Source organism: Watersipora subatra, chromosome 6, assembly GCF_963576615.1.
Source record: "Watersipora subatra chromosome 6, tzWatSuba1.1, whole genome shotgun sequence".
In the NCBI taxonomy this organism is placed as follows: Eukaryota; Metazoa; Bryozoa; class Gymnolaemata; order Cheilostomatida; family Watersiporidae; genus Watersipora; species Watersipora subatra.
This window is the reverse complement of record NC_088713.1, coordinates 8,865,511-8,879,865: the sequence shown is the minus strand read 5'-3', so window position 1 is coordinate 8,879,865 and position 14,355 is coordinate 8,865,511. Positions and strand designations below refer to the sequence as shown.

Below are 14,355 nucleotides of genomic sequence, written 5' to 3'. Positions count from 1 at the left end.
GTTGATCAGCGTTTTTGGTTAGCTGCTTTGATTTACCAGCTTAAAAACTGAAGCAAGAAAGTTGAAATATAAGTTGTTTTATTATGGCTTCCAGTTGTCACGTTTCAACATTCAAGGATTCCTGGTATTAATATATTGCTATATAATGATTTTATATTAATATATTAACATGATATTAATGTATTAATATAATATCAATAAAATATTTAATAATTAAATAATATTATTAACATTAATACTATATTAATATTATATTAATATATATAATATATTAATATATTATTACTACTATATAATATTATAATACAGTATATATAATATATTAATATATAATAATATAATATTATTAAGGTACTTAATGTATATCACATAATATTCTATTATGTAATACCATACAATAATATAATACATGTTATATAGTATTATACATGAATATTATATATTATTAGTTATATCAGTTTGGATCAGTGTTAGTAATGTTGCAGTAGAGGTGCTGTCATGTTCAAAGCATGCATCCAATAAGATTAAAACAATGTCCAAAACGTTTGTGTTTATTTGGAGCTTTGATGTATTTCATATTTTTATTGGCTAATTCTGTTAGCTAGAAAAATAACATGAAATTGTAAGTAAACTTGCAGGGTTTGATGCCGTGATCTGAGGCTGTCAGTGAATGCTAGCTAATTTGCATGTATAGGGAATGTTCGATATGTTTGTCTGCTGCTTTGTCATGATTGGCAATCAGATCATCAGAGAATTTATCCGTCTGTCTGTGAGTCTGTGTAAACACTGTGTTCTTCCACAATTTCGAGCCGATTCTGCCAAAACTTGACACGCGGATGGTCCATGCCTTACGCCAAGTCGCTAGGCATCAGGTTTCAAAACTTCCTGTGGTTCCTGGAAACCAGCCTCTTAACTCTTTTGCTACTGCGCTATTCTGTTCAAATTAATAAAATGGATTTTCGAAAAATCGAAATATTGCTAGTATTTATGCAATATCTTGAAAATCAATGCAAATATTGTTTTACTGTAACATGCATGTTATTTAGAACAACATTTTCTACAAGATAAGTGTATAATTGTTTAATGAATACCACTCTCGCAAAAATTTTGATGCTTCCTTTGCTTTGAACGAACGCAGTGAATTTCTTATTGCCATGACAATAGCGATCTGGTTTGCCCGTTTTGAAAAATGATTAGAAATAGAATTGTTTAGCGAACAGATTTTTAATTGGTTGCACGTGATTGGAAACAAGAATATTTGGAATATTTCGTGGGAGAAAATTTTTTATTGGTTTAGCTAATGTGTAATGAGAAAAAAGTAAAACCTTATTGATTAGTCAATTTATCGTCTTACGGTCTGTACTTCTATAACCGCGATTGCCGATACATCGGCTCACGGTAGTGAAAGAGTTAAACCCTCACTTGCAGGTTATACGATCGAAAGTGGAAAAACCCAAGATTTTGAGCTTGCTGCTAGTACGTTCAAAGACAAAACCCAAACATACCAAGAGAATACAGCTTAAGTTATAGTATATGATCCACATTTTAAAAAAAAACATCCCACCAATATAGATGAAAATTTTTTAATCAAGATTTAAAAATTGAAGACTAAAAAATATACAATTTATATTGCAAGAATGGTAATAAAATTCAATGCCAAAATATTAAATTTCAACAAATTAGATTGTGTCTAGCGCCCTCAAGTATATTAAAATATTTAGAATGATTAACATTAAATTAAATTGAACAAAATTAACGCAATTTTGCACAAAGACTCAATCAAGTTTTCATTGGTCAGGACTAGCAAAACATTTCCACCAGAACAAAGTTCTAGTTTGTATTGTGTGTTTGAAATAGATCTATTATCCATAGATGTATTATCCATGAATCTATTTTTTATAGATCTATTAAACAAATGCTCATTTGTACCTCAGTTTTCAGTCAACACTCTGGTTGGCATTCTGGAAGTACTTTAATTTATTTAGTACTATCAGTAAACTCGATGATGCCAGAGGTTTTTTCATTTTCACTTGGATAGCCTACAGGTAGGATAGCCTACAGGATAGCCTAATGATTTTATATTAATATATTAACATGATATTAATGTATTAATATAATATCAATAAAATATTTAATAATTAAATAATATTATTAACATTAATACTATATTAATATTATATTAATATATATAATATATTATTACTACTATATAATATTATAATACAGTATATATAATATATTAATATATAATAATATAATATTATTAAGGTACTTAATGTATTATAATATCACATAATATTCTATTATGTAATACCATACAATAATATAATACATGTTATATAGTATTATACATGAATATTATGTATTATTAGTTATATCAGTTTGGATCAGTGTTAGTAATGTTGCAGTAGAGGTGCTGTCGTGTTTAAAGCATGCATCCAATAAGATTAAAACAATGTCCAAAACGTTTGTGTTTATTTGGAGCTTTGATGTATTTCATATTTTTATTGGCTAATTCTGTTAGCTAGAAAAATAACATGAAATTGTAAGTAAACTTGCAGGGTTTGATGCCGTGATCTGAGGCTGTCAGTAAATGCTAGCTAATTTTTCATTTTCACTTGGATAGCCTACAGGTGGGTTTAAAAGGCTGGCTTTTAGTAACCAGATGAAGATTTGCAACCAAATATTTTGGTTGCAGAAGGCATCGAGCATGTTTGTGCAAAAGTTAGACGATATGTGGGATTTATTGATATGCCGCAGAACCTTTATTTGAACGCCAGCTCTAATTCAAAGTCGCCTAGTTCTAAATCATATCTATTGTTTTCAGATTTGTCCATAATGCCGTTTAAAATCTCAACTCAATAACCTCTTTGTAAAACAATGAGAATACTCTTTTGGATTACTATAACACTGTACAATGTAATAGCAGTCATTATTACAGCGTATTCTAATATTATAATGTTAAAAGCGGCTTTTAAAGTTAAAAACGTTATGCAAATTTCCTAACTTCAAATCTTAACAATTTTTTTATTTAAAACTTTGAAAGCAACACCAAAATACTTAACAGCACCAAGCTACTATTTTATAATCAATGTAGTTTCTTGTTTACCTCAGTCTGATAATTTGACTTATATAAAAAAGGTTTAGAAAAATGCCGAGACCGTTGGCATTAATGTCAATTTGTCCAAAAGAGAGTGTAAAATATTGACGAAACTTGCATCGTTTTGTCTCTCAAAAGGGTTAAATTTATTTTTCCAAAATCCGAAGAGCTAGTTGAAATATACAGCGCCACCCTTTATTTGAACGTCACCTCTAATTAAATGCCACAACAGGACAAGGGTTTAAAAATAGTGTGCATTGGCGTTCAAATAGAGGTTTTACGGTATATTTCATTATTTATTATATATTATAATGCATTAGATACATGCATAATAATATATAATAAATATATGTAATACATATTATATATATATATTGTTTTTCACTATCATCAGACCCGTATCTGCTTGAAACAAATTTGTAGCGATAAATTAACAGCTAAGTACTTATATATTATTATTATATATATCTTTATATTATGCTATACATTCATATATTTAAGATGGCTTTTTTAAATAAATAAATAATACATAAGTATATAAATGAATAACCCACCATGTACCTTTCTACCATCAGTAATTATTTGTTTTGTTTACTTTCAGATTGACTCCAGCCTATGCTTTTATGATACTAATAATCACAACCCTAGGCTGGTATGTCTCTAATGGACCAGAGTGGCCCAACCCTGTCAGCCCTCCTTATCACACAATGGACCAAAGCTGCGTTAAAAACTGGTACCTCAACATCCTTTATGTCAACAATTTATTTGACACCCAACACCAGGTACTCTAACCGTTTTACATTCACCTTATATTATATAAGTATTACATAATATTGTGTAATACTATATGGTACTATAACATATATAGTTATATGTATTTAAAAATATATTTATATGTATTTAAATATATATTTATATGTATTTAAATATATATTTATATGTATTTAAATATATATTTATGTGTATTTAAGTATATATTTATATGTAATTAAGTATATATTTATGTGTATTTAAATATATATTTATATATATTTAAATATTTATATGTATTTAAATGTATATTTATATGTATTTAAGTATATATTTATATATATTCAAATATGTATTTATACGTATTTAAATATATATTTATATGTATTTACATATAATATATTTAAATGCATGTAAATATATATAAATATTCTTAATCTCAGATCGACTCGGTATATAGTGTGGCGAACTTATCCACTACTCCACGATACCCAAGCGATGAGTGCTTGTGATTAGATCAGTTAAAATACTCACCTTTAAAACGCTTGGGGTTAGTAACTAGCACAGTTGATCATTCCACATAACGGAACGAATATTAATCCGTCTGCAAACACTGCAATTGTTTTAGTAAAGATTACTAACTAGCTTTTGAGGTAGGTTACTCAAGTTCATTGGGTAACCACTTTATTACTTGTGCAACTGCATTCTGCTAGCCCAATATAAGCTTGAACTAGAGCTGGACTCTTCAAGTAATTACTTTTGTACCGACAGTAATTTAACCAACTTGGTCTAAGTTAATTTACTTTTCACATCAGAAACCTATTTATGCTCCACAAACATTTAACAGATTTAAAAATTTTACTGTGTGTTGAGACACAGCTCTAACATGCTGCTGTACTGTACTAAGCTGGCTGTTAGAATTCGCAAGATTTTAGCAACAAAATCGGCAGTGTTTACTATTCTCTACTAGTGGGTTGTTATATTAGAAAGACTTTTATTGTCATAGAAACTACATTGTAAGTAAAGAAACTAACAGGTTTTATGTCTTTTAATATAGGTAAATTCTGCTGAGCTAAATCAAAATTTTTTTTAAATACAGAATGGTGGTCTTAGTCTTTTTTTTACAGATAATCAACAGTTTCTGCAAGAATTTTTATTCTAGCAGAAACGGCTTTGTAAAAAGGGAAATGAGGCTACGACTGCTAACCCAATGTACTTTTATTGCAGTGTGCTGGCTGGGGATGGTATCTAGCAAATGATACACAGTTCTTCCTTGTTGCTCCTTTTATTGTCTATCTTCTCTACTTGTGAGTATGCTTCGACATTGTTACATAGATCACTAAAGGAGTGGTTATCGGAAGTCAAACTAGCCTTATATGTTTGCAACCAATTGCCGTTGGTCATACCCAAGCCGGGTTTGCTAAACAATGCTATAAACAAGTTATTTTATAATAACTATATTTTCAAAAATTTTAAATTTTTATATCTTTTTCATAAAATGTATAAAAATTTATAATATAAAGCTTTATATATTTTATAAAATTTATGACAAAATATAAAAAATTTATAGTTTATTTTTTATATATTTTATAAAACACATAAAAAATAAATACAAATAACACTATATAATTATATATATATATATACATATACACATATAGATATGTATATATATGTATACTTTGCATCTATATATAAATGTGTTTGTTATTTATATGCCTCCTTATAGCGAAAAAAATGAACAAAACCATTTCACACAGGATTTGAACCTAGAACCACTAGCTTGGTAGACAGGCGAGCTAACCACTACACCAACCAGTCACAATGCTACATAATGAAATAATTGTGCGCATACTTATTACACTTGCCAATATTTGGTTAAAACCCCCATCTTAATGCTTCATCTAGCACTGTAGAAGAGAAATTTTGCTAAACGAAAAATATGTGCCTAGACTTCCTCTAAAATGCTATAAATACATGTATTTGTATATATAGTATAAACTTAATTGAACTTATTGCACACACAGAAATAAACACACACCTTAATTTAAAAGTTAGAGCGATAAACCTTGTATATGCTGATTAAAAATAAACTTCTGTGCAAAAATATTTTTTATTGCCCCGCCAGGCGCTGAAACACCAGGCATTAAACTAATTAATTTATAAACTTGTTGAATAAAATACATTTAATATAACAAATTTTGTTAAATATATAAATGCTGAGATTTACAAAAGTAAGCTAGCTAGATGATTCAAGTTAGTTTCTTTTTGTCATAAATACTTTTATACAAATTATTATTACAAATTATTTTATACAAAATTTTTATATAAATACATATTTCTTAGCTTCTTCATAGATAGTAGTGTGTTATATTCATGTTTAGCTTGGTTATTATTAAGAATTCACTTACAGTGTATGTCTGTTTAATTTTCAGGAATAAATGGATTGGATTGATCATGGGAATTGCTTCTATACTCGGCAGCGTGGTAGCAGCCCTCGTCGTTGCTGATGAGCAGCGCACTTATATAACAGTTTCAACATCTGCCAAATACAACTTGTGAGTAAAAAACTTTTTTATTTTCGTTTTGTTACACCCGGTTGTTACACCTGATACATTGATAAAAATATTTTCTGATTATTTATGAAAGCAAATACTACATCCTTAAAATTTTTAATTTGACAGAAATATATTCTCTTCAAATTAAAATTCTAAAAACTATCTTAAACTCTAGTTAAAAAATTAAAATATTTTTTGTTGTGCTAAATACAACTTGTGAATAAATTTATTCTTTATTATATTATGTAGCTTTCAGAAATTTTTAAAAATTTGTAAAAGTTCTGCTAAGCTGTTTTCTATTATATATATGGTTACACCTGCATAATGAAATAAATAAATAATAATAGTTAAGAAATAATGAAAGAAAGTGTTTCTTATTGTTTGTAAAAACTATGGCTACATTTTTAAAGTTTTTAGTTGTAATGAAATATATTTTTTCAAAATGAAAATTTCTAAAGCTAATGTATATTAAACGTTAGTCAAAGCACTAGGAAATTAAATAATATTTTAGTCTATATAAACCTTTTGACATAAAGGCAGCATTGAAATATTATTCAGAATGACCATCTAAAACTGAAAATCAAGCATAGCTTGTAGAAGTAAAAAATTTAAAAACTTTGGCTAACAGAATCAAAAATGAATTATTAGGAAATATATTTTATAATATTTGCATACTTAGAAAAGCTTTTAATTTATTTATCAAATGTTCAAACTGAGGCTTAGAATAATGAGACACTTCAACTATCTACATATAATTTATGTAATTTATATATAGTATGTAAATATATATTAATATATTATACATACAGTTTATTTATTTTGCACAACTCTACTATTATACTTGTACGTGTTGTGGAAAATAAATAAACTATATGTTGTGTACTTGGAGTATTATAATACTTTTACATAACTTTATTATTGTAAAGTGAAATCTTTGTTCAATTTTAATTAGCACTAGTATCCTGGCAGTCTGGTGGGCTGTAAGATATTGTCAGGTGGATCAATAAAGCACAAGGAATAAGTATATGCGCAATAATTCAAAATATGAAAGATGTAAAATTGGTACATAGGTTAGTTTCTAAGTCCATGAAGGTCATGGTTGTGTGTTCACATCCTGTATCATGCAATATTTTTTCCAACATTCAACCGTGGCTATGGACATATGGAAGGACACATTTTTATTATGGTGAAGATTAGTTGCAGTAAAAATGTTTCTATTTCATATGCTAACAACCAACTTTTAGGCATTCGTAATATATTTATTTTATTTTATACATTCAGTAATATATTTTTTATATATAGTGAAACACGGATAACTCAAACTTCAAGGGACCGAGCAAAAGTGTTCGAGTTATTAGAGCGTTCAAGTTATCAGGACAGTCATAAGTGCACGTATTTATCCGTAGATACATGTACATATGCAAACTATATATCAATCAAAAGCATAGATTGCTTGTTGCAAGTTAAAGGGTTTCTCGTGTGAAGTTTTAAATATTTTTAATCAGAAAGTATAGATATTTTTCCATCACTTGAGATTTGTTTGTTGCTTTAGGTGATGTGACTGCCACGGCGTTCTCAGTTTAAAATTGACAAAACTTGATTGCGGTTAAAACGCTCAGAAAAAAAACATACGCATTTTTTCTACCGAGCGTTTTAACCAAGATCAATTTTGCAGTAAGTCAGTTATTACAAAACTGCTTTACTATTAAAAACCCATTATCAATTTTGCCGATATCACTTTAAAGTTATCCAAATTTTACCTCGCTTTTCTTGCTTTCGGAGGGCTTATCGCTAAGCGGATGTTTGGTAAAACTTGATTTTTGCAAACCTTTAGAAAAGTCGTCAATGAAAATATTTGCCGATGTTGGTAATAACGAGGCCTAAGAACTACTAAAAGTCGATGTTTATCTCTATGGCTTGGAATAAAGTGATATTCTAAAGCGATAGTAACAACCGTCTCGGTAGCCGTTTGTCAAAAAACTGTTCGAGTTAACGGAGTTTCGGTAGAGTTATCTAAAGCCATTTATCATTGCGTGGGAACAGACCAAGCAAATCCATTCGAGTTAACCATGTGTTCGATATATCCGAGGGCGATTTATCCGAGTTTCACTGTACATATATAAATATAAACTGCTTCTTCACCCTGATTAATCCAAATGGGTAGTAATGTCCACTCAACTTGGGTGTCTTACTAAAATTCTGTAAGTTTGATCAATTGCCTCAAGATGTAAACCGTTCCTAATAGCTTTTTCTGCAACTTGTATTGACTTTAGTCAGAATTTTGGCAAGCCATATTTGATTTGCAGGTGATGTTGCACCTAATTATCCAATGACAACCAAAAAGACTTGCTTTTACATATATAAATTTTCTTTATTGTTTTCCTTGTTTATTTCTTTACTTTTTAATTGTTTTGTTTATATGCATTATAACGTATGACATATATCTCTAGTTGATCTTTGCAGCACATCAGGAGGAACATTTGAATTAAGTCTCTACTCTTCGCCCTGGACACGCTATCAATCTTATGGAGTGGGAATCATGGCTGGTTATGTTATTTGGGAACTGAAAGATCAGGCATCAAAATGGTCAAAGGTTGGTGCATAGCATTACTTAACAAAGGGTCAAGGTCATCTCTATGGTAACTTATCCAGTATAGTGCACGTGTCTATGCTATCTTCTCAATCATATAAAAATGTCTCTCTGAACAAAGTTCAAAAACATTTCTAATCTTACGTCAAATAGCAATGATAAAATTCTTTATAATTTTTCAAGCCAATTCGAGACAAAGTTTTGTTACTAAATAAAAAAACTAAATAAAATTATAATCAAATATTATTTCTTTTATAATTGTGCTGACAAACTGTTCTATCTATTGCTGAAGTACCCTATAATTGCATTAAAATCATTATTTGAATATTATCTCTTTTATCTTTGATTTTAAATTAATACGCCCTGAATACCTGACATCGTAGAGCTAATAAAAACAGCTTAAAACAGTGGCAGGTGCTGTAGTTGCATTGGCTAATTTGAGTGAGCTAGTATATTGGTGAACTTACTAATAAGAGCTGTGAGAGCCAGCTGTAGTGACGTTGCGCGTAACACATCGTAGTTGTGCATTTGTTGTCATTATCCGTGCAAAGACTTTTTTATTATTTGTGAAATGTTGAGCATTCATCTATTAGTGTATAAATATTATATATAGTGTTTATGTAATATATATATATAGTATTTATGTATAAATACTATATATAGTATTTGTGTGCAATATAAAGCTACAAAACATTTTAATTTGCGAAATTAAATGAAACTTGATGATTTAAACCCAAAATATCTGTTTTTTGGATGTCTGTTTCAGATTAAAAAGATTTTTTTTTGTAAAATTTAGGTCCAAAAATTTAGTATTTCTAAAAATATTGTGCCCTAAAACCATTTTTAGGATATTTATTAAGCGACTCCGAATTTATTTTATGTGTAAATGGATTTTAATGTTGCAGATCGTGGCACTCGCTGTGAATGCTGTTCTATGGTCTATGGCAATAGTTCTATGTATGACTGTTGTCTATGGGACATATGATGCTGAGCAGGGACATCATGTTATACACTTAGCAGAGGCTGTCTCGTACAATGGTCTATCTCGAGTTACATGGTCTATCGGCCTCTCCTGCCTCATAATTTCCTGTACCTTAGGATATGGAGGTGAGAAGAACTTGTTTTTCAATGTGCTAAATTGTCATCAGTGTTTCAGGGCTATTAGGCTCTACTAAAAGTAAATTTATTTTAAATCATACGAAAATGGTTTCTGCTGCCTTGTTTCAATATAATAATATATTTATGGAAAACTGTTTGACTCATTTATTGTATGGTAAAATAGTTCTACAGCTGAACAAATTATTTTTGTAATAAACGCTTTTACAAATTGGAAATGACAAGAAATATTTGTCAACTGCAATTAAGGCTATGAAATGCGTATAACATCGGTGTAAATATTTATATTGTTACTTTATTAATGTTTATGTTTCGTACCATAGAAATACAAAATCATGGTATTTTGTTGCCTAAAACTATCATAAGCCAAAACAGTTCTTGGTGCTTACTCTACTGAATGTTATAATGCTTGATCAATATTTACCTTTCAAAATTAATATTTAAAATTTTTTAGTTTAGTTTAATTTTTTAAATTAAATTAAAAATTAATGAACACTTCAAATTTAGTTATTTTTTCAAGCTTTATCAAAGCCTGTAAACTTTTTCTATCAAATGTTTAAATACTTGAATTTAATTAAATTAATAATAACTTTAATAATTTAACTGAAATTTTCATTCAAGTTTCAGTTTTAATTTAACTGAAAATAGTGAACTTTTATGATTTCTTTCCTCCGTTAAATGCCTACTTTTAAATGATATATTGTTATTTTTTCAATCACAGTAAAAACTTTAGCTCTTTGTTCGAATATTAATTTAAAACTACATTATTGGTTAAGTCTAAGAGTTAAAGTTAAGTTTTGTGTTGTTTCTCAAATTAAACTTTAAGTTTTGAATAATATTGATGATCATAAATTATTTTATTCAGTGATCTGATTGCTTCATGTTTTTTATTGTATCCATTTACATTACTTAAGAAAATAGGTTTCTCGTATTTCTGATACTGTAAAGGAAACTGCCATGCTCCACAAGAACCAAAACCACTGAGTACAAGGCAATAAGATATGTGTATTTCATATTGTTTATAAGAGTACAAGTAATTCAATGTGTAAAAGTACAATAAACAACAAGCAAGAGACTGACAGAGATCTCTGCTCATAGTCGCTTCATGCGCTCCTTTTATATCTTTTTTTCGTTTTCCGCACCATTGGTAGCATGACTGGCTTGGCAGCCGACCTTTGGCGGCCGACCGGAAGTTTTACCGGCAGGCGTCTTTTCTGCAGAGTTGAGGCTTGGCTCGGTCATAACGTCGGTCGCTTCGATGTCAGCTAGGCAGCCTGACCTGGTCATGCTGATCTTCCGCCAATAATTAATACTAAAAATAATAAATTGTTTTAGTATTAATTATTAAAGTAATCAATAGTGATAATAAACACAAAAAATATATGAAATTCATACCACCAAACAACTATCATGTTGTTTTTTTTTAGGCTGGGTGAATGACTTTCTGTCTTGGAGAGGATTTGTTCCACTGAGCAGGTTGACATACTGTGCCTACCTTATACACCTTCCTATCATGTTCATTCTTGTATTTTCAGCTCGAAGTGGAGCTTATTACACCAATGTTACCTTGGTATGTGCAATGAGACATTATGTGGCTTTTTGATATGTGCAAATAGGTGTCATGTGGATGCTTTGATATGTGTCATTGGGTGCCATATGGCTGCTTTGACATGTGTTATTAGATGCTATATGGCTGCTTTGACATGTGTCAGTGGGTGTCATGTAACTCCTTTGACATGTGTCATTAGGTGTCATGTCACTTCTTTGGTATGTGTCATCTTATTTTGGTTTGTGTCATGAGGTGCCGTGTGGCTGCATTGGTACCTTCACTTGTCTAAGAGAGAGAAAATGACATACGATCATCTATTATATTTTTTATTTCATTTTAGGCATTTAAAATTTTTTTTTTCAGCATTGATCTTGTTGCAAAGAAAAACATGTTTAAAAAATTGATTTAAATTCACGTCGAACATGTGTCCTCCCTTAACTAAATGTAAAATTACGTTAATCATAGACTCTAAACCAGCGTAAGTGACAAGTAAAGAAAACAAAAACTCAATTAATAATTTGACTATTTCTGTGCAGCCATTAAATTAAAAGGATGTGTCTAGTTTTCTTATTTTGAAGGAGAAAAAGAGTGTTTGAAAAATCTCTAAACGCATTAGGCAATTACATGTATTTTACGCTTTGTATAATATAAATCCATAACACGTAAGCGTTCTTGAAACAGACAAGTTATGTTACAGGGGCATCTACTGTATTCTGATTACACACGTGTAATAGTCATGCTATTTACGTTTCATTCTAACAGAACAATAAATTTATATCAGCAAATGAGAATATGTCAGCATTTTATTTATTAGATTGACCAAGTTTAATGACAAATTTTGTATTTCTTCCTTAAAAAATATTCAGATTGGGTGACCTGCATTCCTTTTCATGATTTAATTCCTTACAAAATATTTTCAATTTTGTTGCTGTCAAAAAAAACTTGACTATCTCACTAAATAAAGAGAGTGTTGCCACCCAAAGAACAAAAATGGTTATATTATGTTTCCTGTGTACTTCCAATGGCATTACTTTTTTTGTATTTGCTCTGGCATGAACTATGTTTACAGAAACACCATGCAGTTAAATTTTCTGCTCAAAATGGAGTTGCTCGTAGTTAGCTTAAAAATTACTCTTTAGAATATATTTTGTTTCATAATTTCATAAAGTTAAAAACTTTGCTATTCTTTCTTTTTACTACAATTTCACAAAGCAATGTATGGAAATAGTGATGTCACTGGAAGTATAAGGAGGCCTCTGGGGTCCATTCCTGTTTCCTTGGTTACATTACTCTTTTTACATATTATTCTGAGCATGACCACAAGATTTCTACAGTCAGTAGACAAAGTGCCTTACCAATTACCAATCAAGCCTGGTATACGCTATGTTGGCGATAATCCCACACTACATGGGTAGTCGTCTGTGACGAAATTGTTCACAATACCACAAACATATCTGCGTTGACATTGTTGAATAGTTTACGACACATCGTCCTCTTTATACAATGCTGTCGCTGAAATACTAATTCAGCAGCAACAATCATGAAAAGAAATACAGGTCACCCAATCTGTGACAGCCAATTCTCATTGCAGAAATGGTGCACACAGCAAGAGCTGTATCGGGTGCACTGTGAAACATCAAAAACGTTTGACTGCTGCAATGTTTCTGCATTGCCTCGGCGGTGTCGGCGGTCAACGTCTATTAATAATAGTCAAAAGGACCACCCTGACACATGGCCATACAGCCTGTAGAATGATCAAAGTGTTGTCTCTGTTTGTACATCGATCGCTCCTCACATATTTACCGATCTGAACTAGGTTTTCTGAAACTAAATGTCACAAGTTCAAATCCTATATGATGCAATTTTTTTCTTTCTGTTCACAGGCGACGGACATAATCCTGATCATCACTCTGGCTTACCTTATAGCTTTTCCTTTCTCTTTGCTTTTTGAATATCCTTTCATTGGACTTGACAAGTTATTCTTGTCGCCAAGGTCATTGAAAAGTGACAAACCAGCCAGGCATTCTGCAGATGAGAGGTCACATGGCACGTCTGCCCAAAATATGGTGGATGAACCTACTTATAGCAAACCGGATGCATAAATCTATAGAATGGTTGTGATGCTTCTATGGTTCAAGAGCTATGCATCCGCAAAATTGAACGGCTATGACTCACACGTCTGGCTTTTTCTAAAGAGGTCAAATCAGGAAGCATAGTGTTAACAGTGATATGTCTTTGCTCAATTCCCAAAAAATTTCCTTTTCCAAACATTTTAGTTCAAATTTTTGCCATAGATTTATTTTTATTATATCTTATATAAATTAAATAATATATAGTTGTAACTTTTGCATTGTCCTTGACTTTAAGCTATTTAGTGCAATAAATCCCTCTTTGTTATTGTGTGTCTGTCTGTTTGTCTGTGTAAACGTTGTGTTTTTACATTTTTGCCCGATTTCATACCAACTTGAAACCCATATGCTTCATGACTTCTGCCAGGTTGATAAAGTGTTTGGTTGAAAAATATGTCTACACTTGAAAACCAGTTTCTCGAACCCCCATCTGCAGGCGCTTTGGTTGAAAATGAAATCGCGGTAAACTTAAAGTGAGCTTTTTGCAACAGTAGAGCATAGTTGTTATAATGTTATAATGCGTGACCAATAATTACCAATGAAAATTAAAAATAAAAATTTGA

At 30.3% G+C, this 14,355-nt stretch overlaps 1 protein-coding gene across 2 annotated transcripts in view; it reads left to right on the top strand.

The window, feature by feature from the left end:
* LOC137398607 (nose resistant to fluoxetine protein 6-like) overlaps window positions 1-13,948 on the top strand; it is a 35,147-nt gene extending 21,199 nt beyond the window's left edge. Inside the window, exons 8-14 of one of the 2 annotated variants that reach the window (XM_068084775.1) lie at window positions 3,702-3,882; window positions 5,078-5,157; window positions 6,286-6,408; window positions 8,872-9,001; window positions 9,904-10,105; window positions 11,542-11,684; window positions 13,547-13,948. In XM_068084775.1, the coding sequence (XP_067940876.1) occupies window positions 3,702-3,882; window positions 5,078-5,157; window positions 6,286-6,408; window positions 8,872-9,001; window positions 9,904-10,105; window positions 11,542-11,684; window positions 13,547-13,765 (1,078 nt within the window). In that variant the 3' untranslated portion in view covers window positions 13,766-13,948. The remainder of the gene's footprint in view (window positions 1-3,701; window positions 3,883-5,077; window positions 5,158-6,285; window positions 6,409-8,871; window positions 9,002-9,903; window positions 10,106-11,541; window positions 11,685-13,546) is intronic. The other variant, XM_068084776.1, reaches the window with a different exon arrangement.
* Window positions 13,949-14,355: the final 407 nt, after the last annotated feature.